General features: G+C 43.7%; 1 protein-coding gene across 1 annotated transcript in view; it reads right to left on the bottom strand.

Moving 5' to 3' along the window:
* Positions 1-24,843, bottom strand: part of LOC143505480 (voltage-dependent T-type calcium channel subunit alpha-1I-like) — a gene marked incomplete at its 3' end in the record, with an annotated part of 67,891 nt that extends 43,048 nt beyond the window's left edge. The window contains exons 1-3 of the mRNA XM_076996144.1: positions 24,737-24,843; positions 19,216-19,349; positions 2,974-3,071 (exon numbers count right to left, since the gene is read on the bottom strand). Of these exons, the coding sequence (XP_076852259.1) occupies positions 2,974-3,071; positions 19,216-19,349; positions 24,737-24,826 (322 nt within the window). The remainder of the gene's footprint in view (positions 1-2,973; positions 3,072-19,215; positions 19,350-24,736) is intronic.
* Between the last annotated feature and the right edge of the window lie 679 nt (positions 24,844-25,522).

Here is a 25,522-nt window from a genome sequence, read left to right as displayed (position 1 = left end):
CCCTCTAACCTGAATGTACATAAATAAGTCACATAAATAAGTATGTGTGTGTCTGGAAGGTGTGGTGGATACATCATCAAAGAAACAGCACCTGTGTATGAAGGACTATCCATATGATTTGTCAGAAAGTCATCTGAAGATTAAAACCTAAAAACTGCCTTTAGCACCCTTACAGTGCTATACTACATCAAGGGTGGAGAGTCAACTGAGCGCAGTGGATTGAGCCTGAAATCCCCTCCTCTACTGCAAAGACAGACCATACTCTGAGCAGGACATTCCCACTGAAGACATCCCGCACTCTGAGCAGGACATTCCCACTGAAGACATCACGCACTCTGAGCAGGACATTCCGACTGAAGACATCCCACACTCTGAGCAGGACATTCCCACTGAAGACATCCCACACTCTGAGCAGGACATTCTCACTGTAGACATCCCACACTCTGAGCAGGACATTCCCACTGAAGACATCCCACACTCTGAGCAGGACATTCTCACTGTAGACATCCCACACTCTGAGCAGGACATTCCCACTGAAGACATCCCGCACTCTGAGCAGGACATTCCCACTGAAGACATCCCACACTCTGAGCAGGACATTCTCACTGTAGACATCCCGCACTCTACATTATACAGGGACACTTGTGCACTGGTGCACACTCATTCTTCTTATCATTGACATCTCTGTATTGCTGTGAATGCAGTAAAGTGGCTGCAGCACTCTATTAAATAATGAGGAGTTTCTACCATATTGAAATATGCAATTCAATCTACTACAAACAATTTGTTAATGTAACATAGCTGTGCTACGCGAGACCACTGAACTGTGTTGTAATGAGGTGTGTATTTATAACTGGATTTGAAGATGTAGTAATGAAACTCACTGATAATAGGACTGTTTATTCATACTGAATGTGATTCATGGGGTCAAATAATATAGTGAATATAATATATAGTCAATTTTTAATGACTACATATAATGTAATAAAGTGAATAGCACCTGAACTATTAATCTTGTGCTGGACAGTAATGTCCTACACACTCAACAGCTCATGAAAGACGTTTCTTCATTACAAACGCAAATACAAAAGTCACGTCAGTGAACACTAGTTTAGAACACTAGGACAGTGAAACTACACCTTCTGGCATTAAAGATACAACACAATGACAGATCCTCCCCAAGAACCAGCACACTCTAGCTATCTAAAGGCCAGACATGAGATGCTGCCATAAAGGGCTGACGCAAAGTGCAGCCGGCAGGTGAGGCTAAGAGAAACGTGCTTTCTCCTGAACTCAAAAACTCAAAATGGGTTCTGAAATACTGAAATGCTTTGAAGCTTTGAGGTTCTTTGGAAAAAAGGGGGAGGGGGGGGGCAATCTTCATAGAGTGGCACACTGCAACTCTCACTGCCGCACGAGGAGCAAGATGAGAAGCAGTAGGAGACCTTCACATCCGTACTTCATCATCATCATCATCATCAGTCTCAACCACACGTAAACAGTTCAGTGTGCCTTCTTCCTCATATTATTGTGACAAACACTACTGTTTACTTTCTGAACAGTGTTTAGATTAGCCACAACCTGTTGCCCTTTCTAAATCTTTCTGTACTTTGGCAAAATTGCACTGGCAATATGACAAACATTAGTGTTTGGCAGTATGATGCAGTCATGCCAATAAAGCCATCTTGTACTGAACTGAAAGAGGGCAAGAGAAAAACCTGGAGAGTGAGAGAGGGAGAATTATATACAGAGAGAATTATAGAGAGCGCTGGTTAGACTGGAAGAGAGAAAAGTGCTGAGAGAGAGAAAATCGGAGATGGAGGGCTATGGGCGGGGCTGGGCAGGAGGGGCGTGGCAGGGCATGAGGGGGCGGGGCAGGGAGTTGTGCTGTGGTGGTTTAACGTAGCGGGAAGCGCTGGGTGTGCGTGATACGTGCCTGCCTCTCTCACCAACAAAGTGGCACACGGCCCGGTGCCCTGGGCTGCTCATTAAGAGAACCGCGTCGCACATAATTGGATGAGAGAGAAAGTACGAGAACGAGGGAGGGAGGGGACGAAGACAGCAGGGAAGAGAGCGTGATGCAACGACGAGCGCTAACGAGTGCTAATGCCTGTCCGAACAGGAAGAGACAGACTCCCAACTCTGTTCCTCACCTAGCAAATCAATACAGACAGACTCCCTTCTCCCAGACCCCCGCCGAACCACCTAAAAGAACTCTGTTGGCTCCTCCATTTATCTGTGGATTTACTCTTATCTGGCCTGCTGTGTGTAGATACTGACAGGGGTAGGGAAGGGCAGGGTAAGTTTACAGTGGGACTGATGCGTTGCGAGCCACGCTAATGCTCCCTGCTAACTTCCACTGGAGACCCTGTACAGCCGCATCAGTTTCCGTGAGGAGTAATACCACAGACACGCTAATTCAGTCAGAATTCATATTACATGACACGAAGCTCGACCCGCATGCACTGAAATATCGATAATTACAGCCATTTCATTTACAGAGCGTCCCGGGACAGACGGCCGCGTGTGTGGCCGCAGGTGAACGCAAGCTCTAGGAGCGAGAATTATGGGTAGTTACAACTCTAAGAAAACAGGTTTCCCCCCCACCTAATTACAAGAGGGATTAATCTAGCTGTGACACAGGCTACAACTCAGAGCTAACGGCTTTCCAATCTGCTCTAATCTGCTCTAACGACTTTCCAATCTGTCCTAATCTGCTTTAACAGCTTTTCAATCTGTCCTAATTCACTCCACAGGCCATGTGCAAGGCAGAAGACACACAGGGGTCTCGGGGCGGGTGCTGGTGCCACACAGGGGGGTAGAACTGGGCGTGCTCATGGACTCACATATCCAGGAACCTCTGTGTGAAGATACTTGACCGCACTTGCTATTGACAAACGTGCTATACACACACACACACACACACACACACACACACAGAATGAAAAGGGCGGGCTCAGAGGAGGTACTCACTGGGCACTCGGTTGATGGCTTTGAGCGGTCGAAGCACACGTACAGTTCTGATAGCAGAGAGGTTTATGTTCTGTAGATCAAGGGAGTATTCCACCATCCTGGGAAAGAGAGAGAGAGAGAGAGAGAGAGAGAGAGAGAGAGAGAGTGGGGAGGGGCACATAAACAACCTGAATTTGTGTATGACAATGTAAACACACTCAGAATCAACCAAAGCAAAGCCTAGTGTAGTATTTATTTATTTATAATCACTATTATCACATTTGTGTGTGTGAGGGTGCATACAAAACTTGAACGTGTGTGTGTGTGTGTGTGTGTGTCAGAAGAAAGCCAATATTTTGCACATTTGTTTATTATATGTTATATATCGTTATTTATATCTTTTATTTATATCATTTTTCTGCACCCTAGATGGTAATTCATCGATGGTAGCCTCCCCCCAAGTGCCTGCCTGCTACTACAGACCCTTCCTCTGCAGATGAAGAGCAGCTCCACACAGCAGATACATGATAGATCACACACACACACACACACACACACACACACACACACACACACACACACACACACACCTGAGTGCCACAGGATCCAGCCCATAAGCACCACTCCACACATTCCACAGGACAGTGTGTGTTGCGTGGTTGCTCTCCGACCTGTGAAGGTGTTTCTGTATTTTCCTGCATCCAGTTCAGCAGACCCTGCCGCTGTCCTACCGCCCAGGAGGCTGGAGCCACAGAGAAATGGCGCTCCATACACAGAGGGTTGGCCAGAGCCTTCATCTCCTCCACTCTTCATACAGCATGGCTGCTGCATTCCTACGACCTCATGAGGCTGATCATTCCTACGACCTCATGAGGCTGATCATTCCTACAACCTCATGAGGCTGATCATTCCTACAACCTCATGAGGCTGATCATTCCTACAACCTCATGAGGCTGATCATTCCTACAACCTCTTGAGGCTGATCATTCCTACAACCTCATGAGGCTGATCATTCCTACAACCTCATGAGGCTGATCATCCCACAACCTCATGAGGCTGATCATTCCTACAACCTCATTTTACCATTTGTCCTGCACCCAGGTGGCAGAGACACACACACACGCACGTGCATGTGCAAATGAATCAAAACGTCACACGTTTTACTGTATACTGTAAAGATGTGTGGGGTCCAGAAGTTCTGAACGGCTTACACAGAGATCCGGTCCTCTCAATGGTGTCTTTGTCTAACCATGCGAAGATCCAACAATCAGTGAAGGCGGAACACAGAAGGTAATAATGCTGGTCCCGAATAATGAGGGCACCATAGTGATCATTCTACAGAGTCTGAGTCTGAGTCTCTCTCTCTCTCTCTCTCTCTCTCTCTCTCTCTCTCTCTCTCATTATTTTCCATGTTTACATTTACATTTACATTTTTGGGGCATTTAGCAGACGCTCTTATCCAGAACAACTTACAAAGTGCTTTGCCATCTGTTCACAGAATGTCTACATAGAACTGTAGATAGGTCAGAATTCAAGATACCCTTGAACCACACTACTAAAATACTAATCAGTGCCTTTGCCTAGTACTGCAAAAAACATTGGCTCAAACTTGAACAATAGGAATGAAAAAAAACAATACCTAGAAGTGCAAATAACCCTAGACATGAATAAACATGTATACAATAATACTTTCATCTCTCCCCTCCCCTCCCCTCTCGTCTTCTCTCACATCTCCTCTCCCCTCCTCTCTCCTCTCTCCTCCTCTCCCCTCCTCTCTCCTCTCTCCTCCTCTCCTCTCCCCTCCTCTCTCCTCTCCTCTCTTCACCCCTCTCCTCTCCTCCCCTCTCCCCTCCTCTCCTCTCCCCTCTCCTCTTTTCATTCAGGCCTGAGCATGTCGGCCCACAGCTCAGTTAACACTGCCTAATCACATGCAGGGGCTGACCATGACATTAGCATACATGCATTATACATCAGCAGGAAAAGGTGACTAAAACAATGAGATTACAGCACAAAGGATTCGACAGCTTCATCATGAATGGGATATGCTGAGCTTGTTTGTCTCAAGGTAAAGCTCATGAGATGGAGAGACCTGTTCATTATGGAGAGTGAGAACTCTGTCCCACCTCCATCGCTCTAAGCAGGACCCCTAATTACAGACAAAACAAAGTGGATTCCAAGCAATATTATACGAAAGCACACACACACCATGTTTAAGAAGCACACACATATGTGTTTAGGCACTCTAGAGGATGGGGCAGACCTTCACGTGACTGTACAGGAACGTTTACATTTACAGAACCGGCTGAACGTACACGTGATACATCACTCGGGAGAAATCCTTTTAAGGGGCAGTGCTCACTCTCTCTGATCGACTGCCGTCCTGATTGTTAGTCTAAAGAGAAGAAGGCTGCACTTTTTTACTGGTGGAAACCCAAGGACTGTGTTCTGCACTACTGTGAAACAAGACTAAAATTAACTCATCAAGCGTGACCAACCAGGTGATCGACGAACCTCGCCGACAACCAATCGTCTGTTTGAGGTACTACATCCTTCAGGCGTCCCGAAATCCCGGAGAGAAACCACGAGCTGACTCTTAATCACTCCTTGGACACCGAACACATTTGAAGCGATACACAACACATTTCAGTGGGATATTCATTCCATGTGCGCTTGGAAGATCTTTCCTTGAGCCAAAGAAATCCATGCCAACGGACAAAACACACAACTCAAAGTAAGACTGTGCATCTGGGCAGTTTTAAATCTAAAATAGTTCATGACGTGTGGTGTTTTTGACATCAGCTGTGTTTAGTTAGTGTAAACTTTGATACCAGGATGTTGCTTAACTGATTAGAACAGTCAAATCATTTTTTCATTCCCTTTTGTTGCTCCCCTCTTCATCATTTATTTCTCTTAGTCTTCCTCTCACTGACCTGGTTGATTGTCATTTGATATCCATTTTTGTTGATGTACTCATTTTGATAAGATGTAATCCTACAAGTTAGTCTACCATTACACATCCCTCTTTAATTTCACATTCTGACTGAAGACTGAAATGACCCAGTAGAACATAACTCTACCCGTGGGCTAACCAGGCTGTGGTATAGTTAAATCTCCCTCTAAAGATTTAACAGGCCTTTTTGTTGTTCAACTTCACCATGTGTTACAGAAAAAACCAACATGTTCCTTGGTCATGTATGACCACAAATTCCTTCTCTTTTCTGTGCACTCTTTTGTGAAAACACACACATAGACACACAGACAAGCTGACATACACAGATACACACAGTTTCATTTCACCCTAGGATATTTAGCTTGTTTAGCCATCTTTTGATTCAATTAATTCTTTCCTCACTGCTGTATTTATTTACTCTTCAGTATAATACCTGTAATTTTAAAGTGCCAAAATGCTGTCTACAGGTGTAGACCAAGTGCAAATGCTAACATTTAGCTAGTAGTGGTTTAATGTTTAAGAAAGCAAAGAAATAAATAAAACAGCAATATAAGTGATACAACTTATTAGTATTATTCCAGTTTAATCACTTGCCAACATTTTTTCCCACATTCCCATATTATTATATGCTATTTCAATTATATATTATTTCTTGATCGTATTAAGGGTAGGTTCTGGAGCCAATCACCTCACCTGTATTACTCACCTCACCTGCATTATTGTAGTGCAGAATATTTGATATTAAGTGTTTTGTTTTCCTGTAAAAATTAATGAGCTAATTAATTACAGTGGCATTAATAGACCCTGTGTGACTACTGTCCAAGAGCAAATCCCCTTTCTGTGTTTCTGAAGTAGCATAAAGACATTAGAATAATGCCATTATTCCAGCTTGGTATACTGTAAAGATTAACTGTAACACCACAGTATGTCTCTATACTGCATATGCTGGTAGAACCCAGAAGAGATTCTATTCCTGCATTTTTGTGATAGCACTTCGACAAAAAGTTAAGTAGATTATATATACACAGTTGTAGCACAGTTTGTGCCACATTTAAAGAGCAGTTATCCTGCCCTTCATTCTTTGTGTTCCATTGCTGTTACCACTTTGTAAACATTTTCCATTAATTGGTGGTGTTTCTCAGCCATCACATTGTGCTATACACTTGTGAGCTACCTCTCAAGAACCATTTGGTAATATCCCCCATACTTCATAGTAAGGGCAACCTTTCTTGTGCGTCACTTTCACTTCTTCAAACCATAGGCACAAAAATGAGTTCAAGTTCCCAGCATACCCCAGGACAGTCCCAGGGACCACAGGATCTCTCCCTTGCTGACTTTGTTAGCCAAATTATTCATCTGCCTGAGGATTACAAAAGAAGCATCGAGCAGTACTCTATGGAGGACTGTGAAAGGAAGATCAAAGAGGTGGTATCTTTCATCCAACAGGGACCTGAAGTCAATTTCCAGAATGCAATTGGTTGGATATTTCTGCTTTCCCACAGGAAAGCCAGACTACAACTGGAAACACTGCACGAGAGGCTAGAACAAATGACAAAGCTGCAACGCAGATGGGACAATGGTTACTCTGAAGCAGGGTCAGATCAAAGGTTAAGGTATGTTAACAGGTTATCCTTTGAACAAGGTGCAACGGTTCCTGCCCAGGCTCCAAAGCCATGCGAGGGCTTGTTCCCACCAGAGAGAATCCTATCGTCCCTGGAACCCAGATCAGCTGGCCAATCAGGCACCTCCACTAGCCAAAGCCAGCAACCTATCAGTGCCACAGTGTCCATCTGTCACCGTGACTCGTATCATGGAGAAGCTATGGAAGAGCGTAGTCATTTGCAAACATGTCCAAACCATCCTGCATTACTGTCCTTGAATTCAGAGAAGGAAGGGCGATTGACGGAGTGGTATCCAAGTTCAGCTCTCTTATCTTCTCTCTACTTTTCACCCCAGCATCAGGGAGTGGCCCACCTTTCTATTCCTTGCACCCCTTCACAACACACATGTGAGGTTAATTTTACTAATCCCCAAAAGGAAGCCCACTTAAACGTTATTCATGATTCATGTCATAGGTCCTCTTCCCACGATCAAAGAGATCATGATTATTCCCTCAGAAGTGCTAGATTATCACACCAAGATAGGAATGGAGAAAAAGCTCTACCACCACCAAAGAGCAGCAACCGTGCATCACTCTATCATAACCCCTCATCAGAGTCAGAACGTGATTATGAAGAGGTTAGTCGTGCATCTTATGCTCTCGGGTCGACACAAGAGACCCACATTGGTCCTTGTCTGAAACAGCTTGATGCCCTAGCTAAGGGCATTGAATGCTTTGATCCTGAAAAACATGAACATAACATTGAAGACTATCTTAAGGAGATCAAACATTGCCTTCTTCACTCGCCCTTTTCCACTGAACAAGAAAAAGTCAGACTTATCTGGAACACAACCTCGCAAACCGTCCATGCATTTATAAAAACACAACCACTTTATATCCAGGACAACTTTCAGAGACTCTGTAATGCACTCATACAAGAATACGCACTTTTTGCTGATGAAACATCAACCACAATTCCAGCCATAAAAGTCGAACACAGTAAAAATGAACATCATAATTTTTACAATCGTTTGAGGCATGCTTACTTTCAAGGACAAAACGGACAAGGTCTAGAAGAAGGCAGGGCCATCAAACCCCCTCTCTTGCACAAACGTCGCCCATGCGAACAGACACATGTAACCCTTCTCACCCAGCAAGACAATCCATTCATGAATGACTTTCGAAAGATGGCACATACGGCTTGGGAAACGGTGGTCTGCCCCTGTGATAAGAAGGACGATAGTCCACAGGTCCTTGTACTTCACAATACTGAGGGTGTCCCCTTAGAGCTCGGAGCTTCCGAGACCCCTGCATCTGCCTGTCCTCATACCAACACCTCTCAGAACTACACATGCCAATATCACAGTGAGACACGAGGATGGAGAGACAGAGATCAAGTCAAGGCGGGTAGTTACTACCAATTGCTGGACTGTCAGAACGATATCAGTGAATACTACCAACACCATGATGTCAAACACTTTGATGGCAAAGGTAGAAAAGATAACTATTGCGACTACCGTCGTAGTCATGAATGCCATGGTACAAGTAGAAATAGAGAATCAGATTTACAAACTAATTCTGGACTTAGACCAGAAGCACATGTCATCAGAGACACTTCGATCTTCGATGTCTATGAGCATTGAGCTTCCCTATGGGTCCGTCTCAAATGACTGTCCATCTGTCCACTTGGTTTCATGCACTCCACTTCGGCAGTTCCCAAGTAGAAAAGGTAATGCCTGCAAAATCTATTTCTCATCTATTTATCTTTAAAGACCATCTGAATACCAATGTTATGATACCATGGATGGAATTACATTTCTGGAAATGAAGACTGTATACCTGGTGTACATATTAATTCATTTATTTAGTGATGACCATTGGTCAAGTCATGCTTGATAGGTTAGCCCCACCGAACAACGTGGGTGGTTGTGGGAACATGTCACTAAACCAGTAAGAGACCTGGCAGTTGTAATGACTGATACAAGGAGATGGTCGGTATTCATAGACTTACACAAGGAACAACCAGATTACCAAACCTTGAAGATCATGAACACGTGCTCTTCTTCACCCTTCCATCCAAGATGATTTCTATTATTCCACACAGAGTCAAGTCAAAAATGCAATATGTCATGTTCACAGCAGTAAGAAGGATGAGAGTGGCCGTCATGCAATGACACGGGGCACTCCACAGCGGGTGGAGAGGGTCAGACTTCACCCATCTTGTTGTCATGTGATCACTGGTGCTTCAGAACAAATTTATAGATGCTTCAAAAATGAAATACATCAGCAGCTTGAGCAAAGATGATGTGCTTACAGAGGAGGACTACCTAGAACAACTCTTACGCCTGTGCATATTTTCTCAAGGGACATTTATGCTGAGTCACCGACTTTACTGTCTGCATTCCCACCAATTGTAATGGTCCACCAATCTTTGGTTCACAAATACAATATTTCCCTGACGGCTTACGAGTCTATTCAAATCTTGGAGACACTGTTCACTGCTGGAGAAGATCCTTTGTGAGTGCAACTCCACTTATAACTTCATTTGTGGCCAGTGTCAAAGCCATTTTTTAAATGATGCATAACAATTAGTCAGCATTTTAATTTCAGAAAACCCATTGGCACTCCATGAATGAAAATTCCAACCAAACTGATCAGGTCCTCGTGAAATCATGGTCCTCACCTTTTGCATAATGGTTCTCACCTGTTACACCATGCCCAATGTACAAATGGTCTCACCCTAAGCAGATCACAAAATACAACACCTCAGGGGGAAACTCACCAATACGGGTTACTAACCGAAAGGAGGTTGTGTTACACAAGCTCTAAACATGTGATTAACATTTCCATGACATTTTATGACTTCTATTCCTCTTGAGATCTCTGACACATAAAACCCATACGAAGTCCATATCTTTACAAAATGTGCTTCCCTTGGATTTTTAAGAGTTCTTGCACTTGACAAACTAGAACCAAGTGCAAGTGTCCATATATCGTTTCTCATCTTTCTCCCTGCTGACATTGTCGAGTTAACTTCAAGTTGAATTTCATGAGTGACCACAGTTCTTAGGCTAGTATGGTCATCCTGGGTTCTGTGCATTTTTTAAGAGTTCTTGCACTTGACAAACTAGAACCAGGCCCATCCAACAGTATCATCTTCCAAGATCAACGACCATGTTCATACGCAAAGATTTTATGTTCACCTAGACCCCAGGGTAGCTTACCAGAAACATTTCCTTAACACACTAAACCCCACACCCAGTAAGGGAGGGTGTACGTGTCAGAGTGTTTTACATACGTTCCCTTGCATATTAGAGAAGGCAGCTAGGTTTCTGGCTTCCTGGGAGTGCTCTTGTGTGTGACTGCATAGAAAATTTCTCCTCTGTATATTTCTTTGGTTATTAAAGTCATTTTTCTTTTCTCCTTCAAATCTTTTTATTTTCAGAACTAGTTTTTATATCCATAATATATCTGAAAAAAAAACATTGAATACAGTTACAGGGAAGTTACAGGGCCTTGGTAGAACAATACCAAGCACAGGTGTCTTGATTAACACTCAGCTGTGCTGAAAAGGCAACCAGCATCAGTGGTGGTATCATCCAAGGACTTTAACTAATCACAGATATATGAATATGGTTGAATATGGTTGAAAAAATCACAAGATCAGTAACAACCACTACAGTTAAACCTTGCAGGTGCGCTTGGCACACACACAGGAAAGTGCCATTCTAATTTCTGTTCACCCACTAAGAACTGAAATCAGGTTCTACCCAGTGTTAATTTTGACAGCAATTTTTTATTTAGTTTTAGTCTTAGTCTTTTGACTAAAATGTCATTTAGTTTTAGTCATAATTTAGTCATTGGATTTGTTTTTAGTCTTAGTCTAGTTTTAGTCAACTAATTATCATTAGAATTTAGTCGACTAATTATCAAAAGAATTTAGTTGACTAAAATATAAATGGTGTAATAGTCATTATATACACTTGTACAAAATGAAACATTTATTAACCAGTTACAGATTATTATTGTTTTTATGTGTAATATATACAAAAACAAATTTCCAAACAACTTTACAGAATTTTCCAAACAACTTTACACACGCACAGGGTTGCCAACTCTCACGCAATGAGCGTGAGACACACGCATTTGACTGTCTCCACACGCCATACATCCGATTTCTCACGCTGAAAAAATCTAGTGTATTTATCTCTGATCTACAGCTATGATTGTCCCACATGGTTTACACACCGTCTTGTTTTTCTAAAAGTCAAAGGAGAAACGTGTCCATATATCGCTTCTCATCTTTCTCCCTGCTGACATTGTCGAGTTAACTTCAAGTTGAATTTCATGAGTGACCACAGTTCTTAGGCTAGTATGGTCATCCTGGGTTCTGTGCATTTTGAAGACGTTAGTTCTGATTGGACGGTTACCCGGTTTGTCCCGCCTCTCCGTGTACGCTAAAGTAGTTACGGTTGGATCTCTTATCCCTACCTTTCACTAAACTAAATCAGGTCTGATTGGATGTCGTCGCTGGCCAATATTTTCGTCTCGTTTTTATTAGTTGACGAAAATGTCCATTCATTTCGCCATCGTTTTTATCCCTTCGTATACTTTTTAATTAGTTATCATCTCGTTTTCGTCATGAAAAAAAAGGTTCGTTGATTATTCGTCAATGAAATTAACACTGGTTCTACCAGTAATGTAATGTTTGATATTTGGACAATGATAATGTTTGATTTTGGACAATCTACATTAACATTGAGATTCCATCCGTGGTCGCCTATGATAAATGCAATACCACAATTTCATTCCTACCAAAATATATCTACTTGGTTTGCCCAAGCAAACCATATATTTTTTAAACCTTGTGTGGCTTGCAAGCCAGAGCCACAGTTGGAAAGTGTAAATCCAACCTATCCAAGAAGAACAGCATCAAACTTTACTAGGAAGGGCAGAGGATAAGTGTTATTAACACACCCAGACAGGAAACGACAGAGACTCATGACTGTCATGACACACCCATTAGGATGAAATCAGTCTACTCTCGAATCAGACCGCTTTAGTTCTGTCAGGAACTGTTGTCCAGCTGGATGATGATGATGATGATGTCCCCTCTAATTGCGGATCAATATAGGGCAGAACATGAGTTAATTATTGCTTTTGGAGGTCAAAATGTTTCGCAAGATGGAACATTTCTGCAGCAATTCCTAATTGAAGGGACGAAAAACAGTCCTGTTCAGTCTGGGCTTCAGACCACACTACTGAATCACTGAACCACACTACTGAATCACTGAACCACACTACTGAATGACTGAACCACACTACTGAATCACTGAACCACACTACTGAATCACTGAACCACACTACTGAGTCCCGAAGTTTGAATGTCACCTATAAAAACATGCATAAAGTTGCCTTTGAACTCCTCATTGGCAGGGTCATTATTACAGGTTTAGGCCTGATGCTTCCCAACTACATGAAAGCTTTTCAACAAGAATCGACTCAGTCGATAACAGTCCAGACAACATTTGTCTCTCTTCACCAAACAACCACAATGAATTCACCAATTATTAATAAAAGGGATCTCTGATCACTTCCATTTCTTTTCACTGATTATTTTTAATACATTTAATTTCTATTGTGCTTTTTGTTATTATCTTATTATATTTTGTATTTCCTATTTGTTAAAATAGTCAACCAAAGTTGCCCAGATGTTTATGGTCTTTTTGAAACTGCCCAGATGTGTGTCTGATATGAACTGCCCAGGTGGTGTTTGAAGTTTGAAATAACTTTCAGATTAACGTTGCGGATGTGGGAATAGCACTGGATAATAATGGGACTACAAAATGCCAACCAAACATCAATTTATGTACAAACTCAGACCTACTGTGGGTTTTAAGTGAAATTTGTGCTCTGAAGGTTCCAGTGAGCTCCTGCCTCAGAATGGAATGTAAAGGGAGGAATGTAAACACCGCCACAGGAAACAAGCCGCCATATTTGACTGTACAGAAACAATTACATTTACAGTACTGGATGTGGATACACTTGACCCTTCACTCAGTGGGAAACCTTTCAAAAGACAGGGCAACCCGTCACCTACACTGGTTAGTTTAAAAGAAAAGGACAACGGTGGAAAACCAAGGACTTTGATATGCACTTGGACTCTGTGTGACAAGATTAAATTCCACTTAGCAAATGTATTCATCATTTAGAGTAATCAAGCTGTGACACCTATGAACAAACAGCTGATTAAAGGAACTTGCTGATGGCTGTACCACACTGCAGTTCTGTTTTCTTCAGAGTCAACCAGAATTCCCAGGAAAGAAACCACAGTCCGACCTCCTATCACTCCTCGGACACTGGACATGTTTTATATGACACGCATAATGTGTTTCTAGGCCTGCGAGCTGATTGGCTATCCTGAGCCAATGGATGAACACAAAGCAAGACTGTACATCTGGGCAGTACGAAATCTAGGACGGAACATTTAATGCTTGGTGTTTTTCATATGTGCTGCATTTGGTTAGTGTTAACCTTGGATATCAGGATATCACATAGCTAATTAGATCGGACAAATCCCAGCACCCTTTTTGATTCCCCTCAGTCTCTTCTTGCACGCCATCTTTTTCTTTCTTTGTCTCTTCCTTTGATTGGTCAATTGACCTCCACTTTCGTTTGGTACATTCTAGTCTAAAGAAATGTTTCTGCTGATAGATGTAATCCTACAAGTGAGTCCACCATTATACATCCCTCTTTAATTTCACGCGCTATGATAGAAATGACCTAGCAGATTCACCATAACTTTAGCCGTGGGCTAACTATGCTGTAGTAAGTTTAAATCTTCCTCCAAAGGGACTTTCTGTTGCTCGACTTCACCACACATTACAGACAAAAACTACATATCCCCTGGTCACATATGTAGGATTAGATAACGGAAATGTTAGTCTCACACACTCCTCCTCCTTATGCAAGCACGCATGCAGGTACATATACATTCACTCATACGCACACACACACACACACACACACACACACACACACACCCAGTCTCATTCTAGTCCAAGCTGAGATATCTTTTGATTCAATTAATTTTCCTCAAAGCTGTATTTATTTACTATTCTGAAATATAAACCTAATATTACTGAGCCTGTTGTTTGCCTTTTTTACTCACATATTTATTGAAGCCAACATATTATTACCAAGATCCAAACCTTTAGAACTTAGGAAGTCATTATTGTTTTCAATTAGAAACTAGAATTTTATTGAGTTAATAAATTTGTCTTACATAATTAGTTCATATGAATTAGAATTACAATCACATTGAGGTGCAGGTCATTTTATGAGATTACTTAATGAGATTTATAGCCCATATTTCAGCTACACGCACACGCACACACACACACACACACAAATGTTTTTTTTTTTTTGAGTTATTTCCTCAGAAGCTGAAGAAGCTCAGTGGTCCAAAATATCTGCAGTGGTTTTATTTTCTTCTTCAGTGCTGCAGAATCAGTAGAAATGTCATATCGCCAACTGAAATGGCATATGAAAAGAAAGAACCTGAGAAGCCCACGTGCGCCTTCCTACCCGACCATACCTTCTCACATGATATTTTACTCACGCACACAGGAAAAGGGCACCAAAAAGACCAAACAGCACACCAGAATGTTGCACTTACAATGACAATGTGACAACTGACAACGTGCTTAACTACTACATACTACATTTCATCTCTACACACTCAGTATATTCATAAGAAATTGAGCTTAAAGGCATTTCTCAATATATTCAAAATAGGCTTCTCCATGTCCACTTGAAACTCAAACAGGCTGTTAAAACCATACTGGAAGAATCGTGTCATGAAGAGATAACCTGCTCACCGTGAACAATCTCCACTTTTAATCCAGCAGTCTTTCAACAGCCGAGCACCACTAAAGACTGCTACAATCACATGTATGATTAAACAGTTACAACTACCGGCTTCATTTCTGTGCACCTGAACAATTAGGTATGGCACTTAGTCTGACTCTCTCCTGTAATAAAAACAGCGATCAAAGGCCTCCCGTTGAGGAGAATCAAACATGTGTGCCAGACAGAACTGTATTATGAAACATCATGTTCTGCGAGACATGAAGAAGAGACAGAGACAGGCAGAAGAAAGTGATGCAACTCCATACAGAGGACCATCATGTGGAGTTTGATTTCAGATAGTAAAGTTTCCAATAAACCGAATCTGTGAGACGCGGACCCATTAAGACTCATTAACGGTCTCCGAGTAGGACACGCAGATGGAGGGAGACAGAGAGATGAATGGGAAGACGGGCCGAGGGACGGGATGGCCCGATGGCCAGGCAAATACAAGAACAAACTGACAGACAGACTGATGAACTACCTCAAGCACGGTGCAGATGAGGAGGAACCGGAATACGCAAGAGGAGGACGGCACACGCAAGAGGAGACCGGCGCACGCAAGGACCATTACAGCAAATGAGTGAAAGCGTGGGAAATACAGGCAAAACACAAGCAGCTCTTCCTTTTCCTTTTCCCTAAACATCAGACAGGACGAAGAAGTGAAAGAAAATATTCGGAAGAAAAGCAGACATGGAGGGAGGCTTTCGAATCTGCAAGTGAAGCACTGAAAGAGCGAGGGAGGGACAAAAAGAGTGAAAGAAACCCAAATGGCAGAGCATGAGGGGACCAAGAAAGGAGAGAGACAGAGTGAGCACAGGGGGGCGGGGGATGTTTGTTCAAAACACAAACTCCACACAGCTGTTCTGGTGCACATCAGCGGTGCACGTGCTGGAGTGAATGATTACACACTTTCTCTAATTGTTCCCTCTTTTCTGTACCCACTTCCCTTGGTCTCCATTCATATCGCTCATTTTCATGCAGTAGGTGTGTGTGTGTGTGTGTGTGTGTGTGTGTGTGTGTGTGTGTGTGTGTGTGTGTGTGTGTGTGCGTGTGTTTGAAAGCTAGTGACTAAGGTAGACAGGTCATCTAGGTTTGCAGGAGGCTTGTAATCTGGCCCTGGCCTGCTGACTCTGTCAGTACTACACAGGGTTTAACACAAACGCAAAGTCATATACACTCAAAAATGCTGCTCTGAGGAGAGGAGAGGAGAGGAGAGGAGAGGAGAGGAGAGGAGAGAAGAAGAGAGGACAGGAGAGAAGAGGAGAGAAGAGATTTATTGGAACTCTGCTGTGTCTGTAAAACAACAGATGTGAGTGCTGGTTTTGGCGTATGCTGGTGGGCCACTGCCATGGCTTACGCAGCATACAGTAGCAGGCTTATCATCAGGTCCTCAGCACTCCACCACTCGCCATCCTGAACACACAAATCTGCCCTGAATGCCTGCAGTGTGTGTGTGTGTGTGTGTGTGTGTGTGTGTTGAATGTAGCATCCTCCTGTTCCTTGGAGAGGCCATGTGTGGTGATGTCATAGCAGGCTGATATCAGTGCGCTAATACATACTGAACACTTAACACACTCCTTTTCTGTCTCCTCAAGCAAAGTCCTGCTTGGATCTGCTCATGCCAGCTGAGTGTGAAATTCTATTTCCTCCTAGGCCAGTGGCCCTTAAACTGTGGTCCAGACAGCCCCTCCTTCCCTCTAAGATCCATCATCTGATTAGCAAAACTTGAACCAAGGTGCGGTAGTCACTATCACTTGGCTCAGGAGCAGTGTGGGATCATGTGGGGTTAGCACGTTCCCAGTGTGGGGCCACACTCTGAGTATAAAAGGTTCTCTCCATAAAAACAGCACAGAAGGTTGTCCTGTTCTCTCCCACACAACCATTTTCCAGACACCCCTAGTGTTTGGCCTGGGCTCCAGCAAGACGTTCACTTGATAAGTAAAGGTCAAGAACTTGGCCATAATGCTTGGCCATAATCGAAACGCTACGCAAACGTGCAAAACTCACAAGCGCACGAATCCTCTCGTCTTTGAGCTTCAAGGCTGCTCCAGTTAGCCAATTCAAACAACCGGAACACAGTCAGGCCTAAATCACATCACTGTAAGTAACGGGGGTCAGACAGAGCCAACGCCGTCGCTGCCGCGTCCTCTTCCTCCTCCTGCTCCTCCTCCTCCTCCCCCTCCTCCTCCTCCCTTCCCTCGGCCCCCGCATTCAGCCAATGCTGTCGCTGCAACAAAAATGTACCCATAAATCTCTGCGCTGGCCCAGACAGGAAGTGGGTGAGGGAGAGAAGCAGCCAGAGAAGTGTCTGCCAGAGAGGGAGATATGGTGGCTCTGTGTCAGAGTCCATCTCCCTGCTGTCCGGCCCTTAGAAGCAGTGGCCTGTCGATGTCTAAACGAGCCCAATCATTTACTTAACCAAAGTCTGCAAAGGTCCACAGGGCAGACGTGGCCGACGTGCACTACTAGAGAGCAGCTACGGACTGGAATCAGCTGATCTTCGGCTGTTCCTTCTTCTTCCGATGTTATTTCTTCAGAATGGCCAATCCTGAGAGCCGATCAGCGATGTGGGCCACATTCATACCTCGGTTCACTGACAAAAAGCCAAGAGAACAGCAGCAGGACTGCTGGAGAAATCACATCCACACTCTAAAGTGATGCTATTCGTTTAGCTATGCACTGTGGACTATTGCACGATGGACACCAACAATTTGATTGTATTTAATTTCATTTTCAAAATATTTCTGAAAATAACTCAGGGTCCACAGGCACACAGGGATTAATGACCTCCGTATGCAAATTGGCTAATTTATTTCATGTGACTGCTATTTTTGTTAAAACCGATGTCTAAGCCCATTTCACACAAGTAAATTGCAAAGCTGTTTGATAGTCATTAAGCCAGTTTGAGCCAGTTTAAACCATATTTTGCACCTTTGATAGGGTTGAACAATAAATATGACATCTATGCCCACCAATGAAGTCTGGGTGTAAGGTAAACGGCTGCAATGAGCATTTATTGCCCAAAACACTGACCTATCCAGTACAAAAACAGCTACAAAGAAGAAAGAGAAGCCTGCTGGTCCTTTACAAGAGGTACAGCGTGGGCTGTCCTGACGAGGAGACCGCGCCCTTTTATGGGCTCAAGCTGAGCTCTAATGTCTCCCAGGATGGAACGTGGACAGGGACTGTAACTCTAATCGCCCCTTTCAGTAACTTCCAGGAAAAAGAAGCTACATCCGAACTGATCCCTGCACACTTCAGCGAAGCGATTCGGGGAGGAGTCCTTCAGGACCAGCCCATTTCTCCACCCACGGAGAGACCGGGAGTGCCGGCTGACAACAGGACCGGCGCGCGGGACAAAAGACTAGCTGCAAAATCAAAGAAAATCCCGTTGAGAAAATTACGTGAGCACAGCGCAAGCCCGTCAGACATTAAAGTGACTAGGCAACCATGTTAAAGGTAAATACCATTATGTTTCCTAAGTGCTGTTTGTTCATGGGCTGTATTATGTAACTGCAGTATGGGGGAGTGTCAGTATTTATTCTCTTCTCTACACCACTGCAGGCTCAACTTACTCTGTTTTTTTTTTTTTTGTTTTACCCCAGAGGTTGAGAGAAGAACAAACAGTGACACCTATAAGTGAGAACAGGCCTCGGAGGTTTACTCTACAACCATACTGTGCCTTCCGGCTGTCCATGTGGCACTGTACTGGGATCTCTGTGTGTGTGTGTGTGTGTGTGTGTGTGTGTGTGTGTGTGTGTGTGTGTGTGTGTGTGTGTGTAAATGATAACTTCATGCTTACCCAGCCATGACGATGAAAAAATCCAGCCTATTCCAAGTATCGCCAAGGTAACAGCGACGACCAAAGATCCCCAAAGCCACCATTTTAACCACCATCTCCAGTGCAAAGAAAATATAAATAAAAGCATCGAATGCCTGGAAGAGATGGAAAGAAAGAAAGAAAGAAAGAAAGAAAGAAAGAAGGAAGGAGAGAGAGAGAGACAGAAGCAGAGAGAGGAGAGACAGGAGATAGAGCAAAGGAAAGAAGGGGAGCGAGAGAGAAGAGAGAGAAGAGAGAGGGAAGACAGATTTTACATTACAGTTTTTATGAACAAAAGGCAGAAATATGCAAAACAGTATGGACTAGGAAGGTTATTCACTCTGGAAGAAAGAAGATATGGAAAGAAGTGGGTCAGATTTTTGTAACATACAGCTAGCAAGAGAGAGATATATATATATATAGAGAGAGAGAGGGATCTAGTAAATGCTGAAGCCCCAGAATCAGGAACAAAATGATGCTCATCTAAAAATCCCAAACTTGCCTTAATATGCGACTCAAATTGCAAATATTTATAAATATCCAACTTTTTCCTGAGAAAAAAACCCATCAAACTTCCAGGCCCAACAAGCCCTTGATATTTTAGAGGACAAGAGGGTTCACACACATCACACATCTTCACACACTCTGGGTCAAATAGCCTATCAGCAGGAAGACCAGCCGTGGCCAGAGGATTTCACCTATTGCTTTGGAAGCTTCCAGAAAGTCAGAGTGACCCTATCCACACTGCTGTCCAACATTGATGGCATCAATTTAGAAGTAGAACACCACTGTACGTCTCTACCTTATGTGCACTTAGCACATCATCACGACAGTTATCTGGACAGGTACTCTTGACTAGGAGAGGAGTGAGAATCTTTATGAACAGAACCATCTACAGAACTAGAAAAGACATCTCTTCTCTCTTCTCAAGACATAAAAATGAATGAAACAATGAAGAGGATGAAGAATATAAGCCAAGAAGCTTGTGTTAACCACCAGCATAATTAAGTTCGACAACAGCACCATCCATGGACACACAACAACACATGAACCAACTTCAGGTCCTCCCACTAATAATGCAGCAAGACAATCTCTCCATCAGCCTGTCCCTCACACTGTCCCGTCAGCACACACCAGTCCTGTCCTCACTCTCAGCAGAAGAACCTGTCCAGGCACAACAAATAGGAGCATGTTTGTACCTTGACAGAGACAGAGTTTAAAGGTTGTGGTCTCTGCATTGCAAACAGAAGGTGATTTTCATGGAGATATTCAATGGTCAGCAATATGAGAACAACTTTATTAAAAATAACAACATGAACAACTGGCCACAAAATATCAACATTCATCTCTCTCAGGACTAAATTTGGAAGACAAAGAAATAAAATGTCTAATGTATGCAGGTGGTTTAGTAACACTAACACCTATAGAAGAAGCACTTAAAATAATCTATCAATACTAGAAACAAACTGTAGAGACTATGGAGACAATATGGACAACACAAAAGTAATGATTATATCTTTAATTCTGCAGTGATGTTCACCAGGTGAACACTAATGTTTCTACTCTGGCCAGTAGAGCTGAATTGGGCAAATTTTCATTTCTTCTGGGTATTAAGGAAAGATCCACACTTTGACCAATCAGAAGTCATCATTATGAATTTATTAGCAACAAATGAAATCCAAGCATCCCACGATACCTATTACTACCAAGAAAAACTAACTAAAAAATATCCCAACTCAAGCCTCTACACTGAAAGAAATTGGAGTCAATAACAAAGCAAATTATACCGTGTACTGGAAAAATTTAATTACATACCAGAGGAAACTAAAAACGTTATGAACGACTTGATCATGAATATAAATGAGCAAATTAACTTTTGAGCAATTTATGAGCAAATAAATGAACAAACAAACAAATGAGCAAATTAAAGACAAACAAGTGACCATAAGCTGGCCGTTGAAACAGAAAGGCACAGAAGAACCAGACAGTCAGAGAGGGCAGGATTTGCACCCACTGCCTGTCAGAGAGATTGAAACCGAGTCACCACCATCATAAAATCCTTTCTGCATAGAATTATTAACAAAATCCCAACCATCCCCACACTGACCGTGTGGGAAAAAATAAAAAACTGGTGTAAAAAACAGAAAGTGTAGAATTAGCTGGACAATTTATACAAAAATGCCATACAATTAAATAAAACAATATAACATATATTCACTATTTAATGCAATGTAATGTCTTTTTCTTACATACCATATTGCTTAATGAATTGGTTCATTCATGTTGGTTCATACTGATGTCATAATTTTGTTGTTTTGTTTTTTTTTCTATTTGAATATGAATAATACATGTACATACTGTATACTGTATTCCTTTGGCAACATAAGTGTTTTATCTAGTCATGCCTACAAAGCACATTTGACTGATTGAGAGAGAAACAGAGAGACGGAGAGAGAGAAATAATAATTGAGAGAGAGAGAAGGTGGAGAATGGGTAGAATAACATTACTTTTCTTTTGCAGTCTGCATGTTGGCTAGTCTTTCAAACATGGTTTTAAAAAGCAGGAACTCTTCGAGCCGGAGGGATTAAACTGTGGCAGAGTGCACGGCAGCAGCTCAGAGAAGCCCAGGCGTGCCCATGTGTTGTCAGACAGGTTTACACCAGTCAGCACAACGCCGCTCCTTTGACCCGTCACCGTCTGACTCGACGCCTCCCGGCGGAAGGCGGAGCCTGTGCCCTCCACTCCGAGTGACCCCATCCAACCAATTAGGCCCTTCATCATCTTCATCATCTCTGGGGCGGCACGCCAGGGCCGTGAAGAGCTTGTTTGCTAAACAACGGAAAGCGCGGTGCTTTGGCGGGGCCGGTAATTGGCCCCCGAGCTCAGGGGCGCCCGCGAGCAGTCATTAGAGCGGCAGAGAGAGCGACATCGAGTGAGTGATTAACGCAGTTCCCATCATCAGAGGCTTTGTTGGCCGATCTGCCATTGTGGAAGCTCAGGCCTTTCAAAGGCTCATCGTGTTGTTCTCCTGCAGAGACGACCGTGCAGACGGGAGGAGAACACGCACACACGCCATCTTGTTCAGCCATCTCTGAGGGCGCTTTCACCGACTTACTGTAGCTAAAGGATGCCGCGTGTGCAGCTGAACTTTACGGTCGGATCCCTAAAAGAACATTTCTCGTAGTCGTTCAAATAAAAGCTGAATGTTTGCAGCACTGAGTGAATGCTGTCAGCAAAGATACTGAACGTAGACTTAGCACTGAGAATGTGAGAGAGAGACAGAGATAGAAGGGGAGAGAGAGAGAGAGAGAGAGAGAGAGAGAGAAAGAGAGAAAGAGAGAAAGACAGGTCCCATTGAGGAAGCTGCCATGCCTCCACTGCACACACAGCCATGCCAGTTTGTACTGTGTGTGTGTGTGTGTGTGAGAGAGAGAGAGAGAGAGAGAGAGAGAGAGAGAGTGAGTGAATGAGAGAGAGAGAGAGAGAGAGAGAGAGAGAGAGAGAAAGACAGAGAGACAGAGAGCGAGCTGTGGAACGAAGTGTTTGAAAAAGGGCCAGGGCAGGTGGGTGGAACAGAGCTGATTTAAGCTCCCCTACAGGAGCAGAAAACACACACTCACACACACACACAGATTCTTTTCCAGCCATCTAACTCTACAAGCCTCACCTGACATATGGTACCCTATATCAGAGCATACACACAGAGATAGAGTGAGGGATGTCCCACGCCCCCCCCATCCTTTACTCTTCCGTCCCACTGAATCTCTTTCCGTCGCCTCATGAAAGAAACGGAGGGAGAATAAAAACAAGCATAAACATCAAGGGGCCCCCACGTCTGACGTACGACTCCCCTCGCCGTATTCTGGCAGCAGCATCAACCCCTCAGGCAGCTGCCCTCACTCAAGCTGCGCCTGTTGTTTAGAGATTCACAGCTCACGAGCGAGAGCAGGACGCCACTGAGGGGCCGCGGTCGGCCATCTTGAAACGGCAACAGGCTTCGCCTTGGGACCGAAAAGGGCAAAAAGGGCTGTACTGGGGCTGTACTGGGGTAGTACCGGGTCAGTACCGGGTCAGAACTGGGGCAGGTTGACCACAGGCGACCTCTGACAGATGAGAGGGTGGCTTACAAACATGAGTGGCAAAGGCAGACTAAAGAGGGGAAGGTCTCTGTGAAACAGCAGACCCTGGGGCAGGGATGCGCTGTACAAATCCACTTCAACGTCCTTCGGTGGCCGTGGGCAAAGCGTGTGGAGTGACCAGGCAGGCTGAAGGGGAGCACATGCACTATACATGCAGGTTATAATAGAAATAATGGAACACATGTAAGATATGCTCCGTAATTGGCTTTATGATACTTTTTTATAGTGAAAGATATATTAGGCAGTGAAATATTCACACACACACACACACACACACACACACACACACACTCCTAATGAGCTCACCTAGGCTCACTGGACAGTGAGGCTGTGTGTGAATCCTATGGGATCATTACAGAAGTTTTAGAAAAGTACCTCCACACCAGCCATCAGACTGGCAAAGGCCAATGTTCCTTCAGTCAACACGACTCTAACAGATCTGTCTAGAGTAGCACAGACTACCTATACACAGCGCCAGCTCATTAAGTTTGGCTTGGGGGGGGGAGGAATAACGTTACTTGTTCTTTTGCAGTCTGCATGTTGACTAGTCCTTTTAAAAAGCAGGAATTCTTACAGCTGGTGGGATTAAACTGTGGCAGAGTGCACGGCAGCGGCTGTGAGAAACCCAGACGTGCCCACGTGTTGTGGGACTGGTTCACGCACGTCAGCACAATGAGGAAGAAGGAAGTGACAGATGCAGTAATCAAGTGTAGAAAAACGTCCTCATAATCTATCACTCCAGAGAAGTGGTCAGACAAAAGAGATATAAATCATATAAATATATATAGATCATATAAAAGAGGTGACCGCATGCTTGAGATCATCTTGTTACATAATATCACAAATTAACGATGTTGCTCTGTTGTAACATCCAGCAAGGAACCTTAAATCACGTGTGAGCTCACCTTATTTACTGGAGCAACAACTATTACAATAAACAACGACCACAGGGTTTCCCGGACCTGCCTGTGATTGGATACTTTGGCCTCTGAGGACTCAGCAAACCTATTTTAAGAGTAGACCAGGAATGGATAGTTACAGTCATCAGTCAATTTATTTTGTGGGCTTTCCTGTTTTTGTTTAAAGAGATCTTGGTTGGTCTGCCAGAAGGCCTCACTCTAGAAGCTGGGCAGGTGACCAATTACTTAGTGTCTCCTGCTCTATAACACCAGATTCATTCAATAACCATATTCAATAACCACTGTTTCACAAACCGCCCCAAGATGGTAAAAATAGAAAAACCCTACACTGTACAATGGTTCATCCTAACAGGGGGGTGGGGTGGGCGGAAGGCTGGGGAGGCCCCTCGCCAGACAGGGTCCAGGACACACAGAGGTCGTGAGGAGGAAGAAGGAGCACTGACCTGCAAGATCTGGCAGCGGTCGGAGGTGCAGTCGATGTTCTCGCAGGGTTGGTACATCCCCAGGGTGACGCAGTTGAGCAGAATCACCATGATGCTGACACGCTCAAACCACGTGAAGGGACGTGTGGGTTAAGGACAAGTCCACCAATCGCCAACAGTGACACGCAATACACACACACACACACACACACACACACACACACACACACACACACACTCATACAAGCACCTACAAGAGCACTCAGAAGAACATCACTCTGGTAATAAAAACACTGTGCATTTGGGGCATTATAACAGCCTGTAAAACCAGGAGAGCTTTGTTAAGTGGTGCAAATGTATTCTCTTAAAAAAACAGAACCCTGCAGTTATTTTGGTCTTTTTTTTTTTCAATTTTGTTGATTACGCTCCACACTACACTACAGAGCTTCCCCATCAACGCACACGCAGCAACAGCTTCAGGCTTTTCAGACTAAATCTGTCCCGCGCTCATCTCTGTCACTTTATGGACCATTTCATTTTCAATTTACTCACTGCCCTCTTCCCCCCTTTGACCCGCTCAAGGCTGTAGATTGCAGTTCCTTTTCCGGTTTCCAATCTCCCTCTCGACACTTCTCTCTCATATTCCCTCCACGGGGTTTGAATACGACACCTCTCACCCTCTCTAATCTCCCCCACGTTTGCCACTACATATTATTTCCGCTTGTGTTCTTTTGTCTACGCAGCGTTTGAAGTACACAGCGGTTCAGGGACTCGCGCGGAAGAGAATTCACTTTGCAGAGTGCGGTC

The sequence above is a fragment of the Brachyhypopomus gauderio genome, unplaced genomic scaffold (genome assembly GCF_052324685.1).
Source record: "Brachyhypopomus gauderio isolate BG-103 unplaced genomic scaffold, BGAUD_0.2 sc369, whole genome shotgun sequence".
Taxonomy (NCBI): domain Eukaryota; kingdom Metazoa; phylum Chordata; class Actinopteri; order Gymnotiformes; family Hypopomidae; genus Brachyhypopomus; species Brachyhypopomus gauderio.
This window is presented reverse-complemented; position numbering and strand designations above follow the sequence as displayed.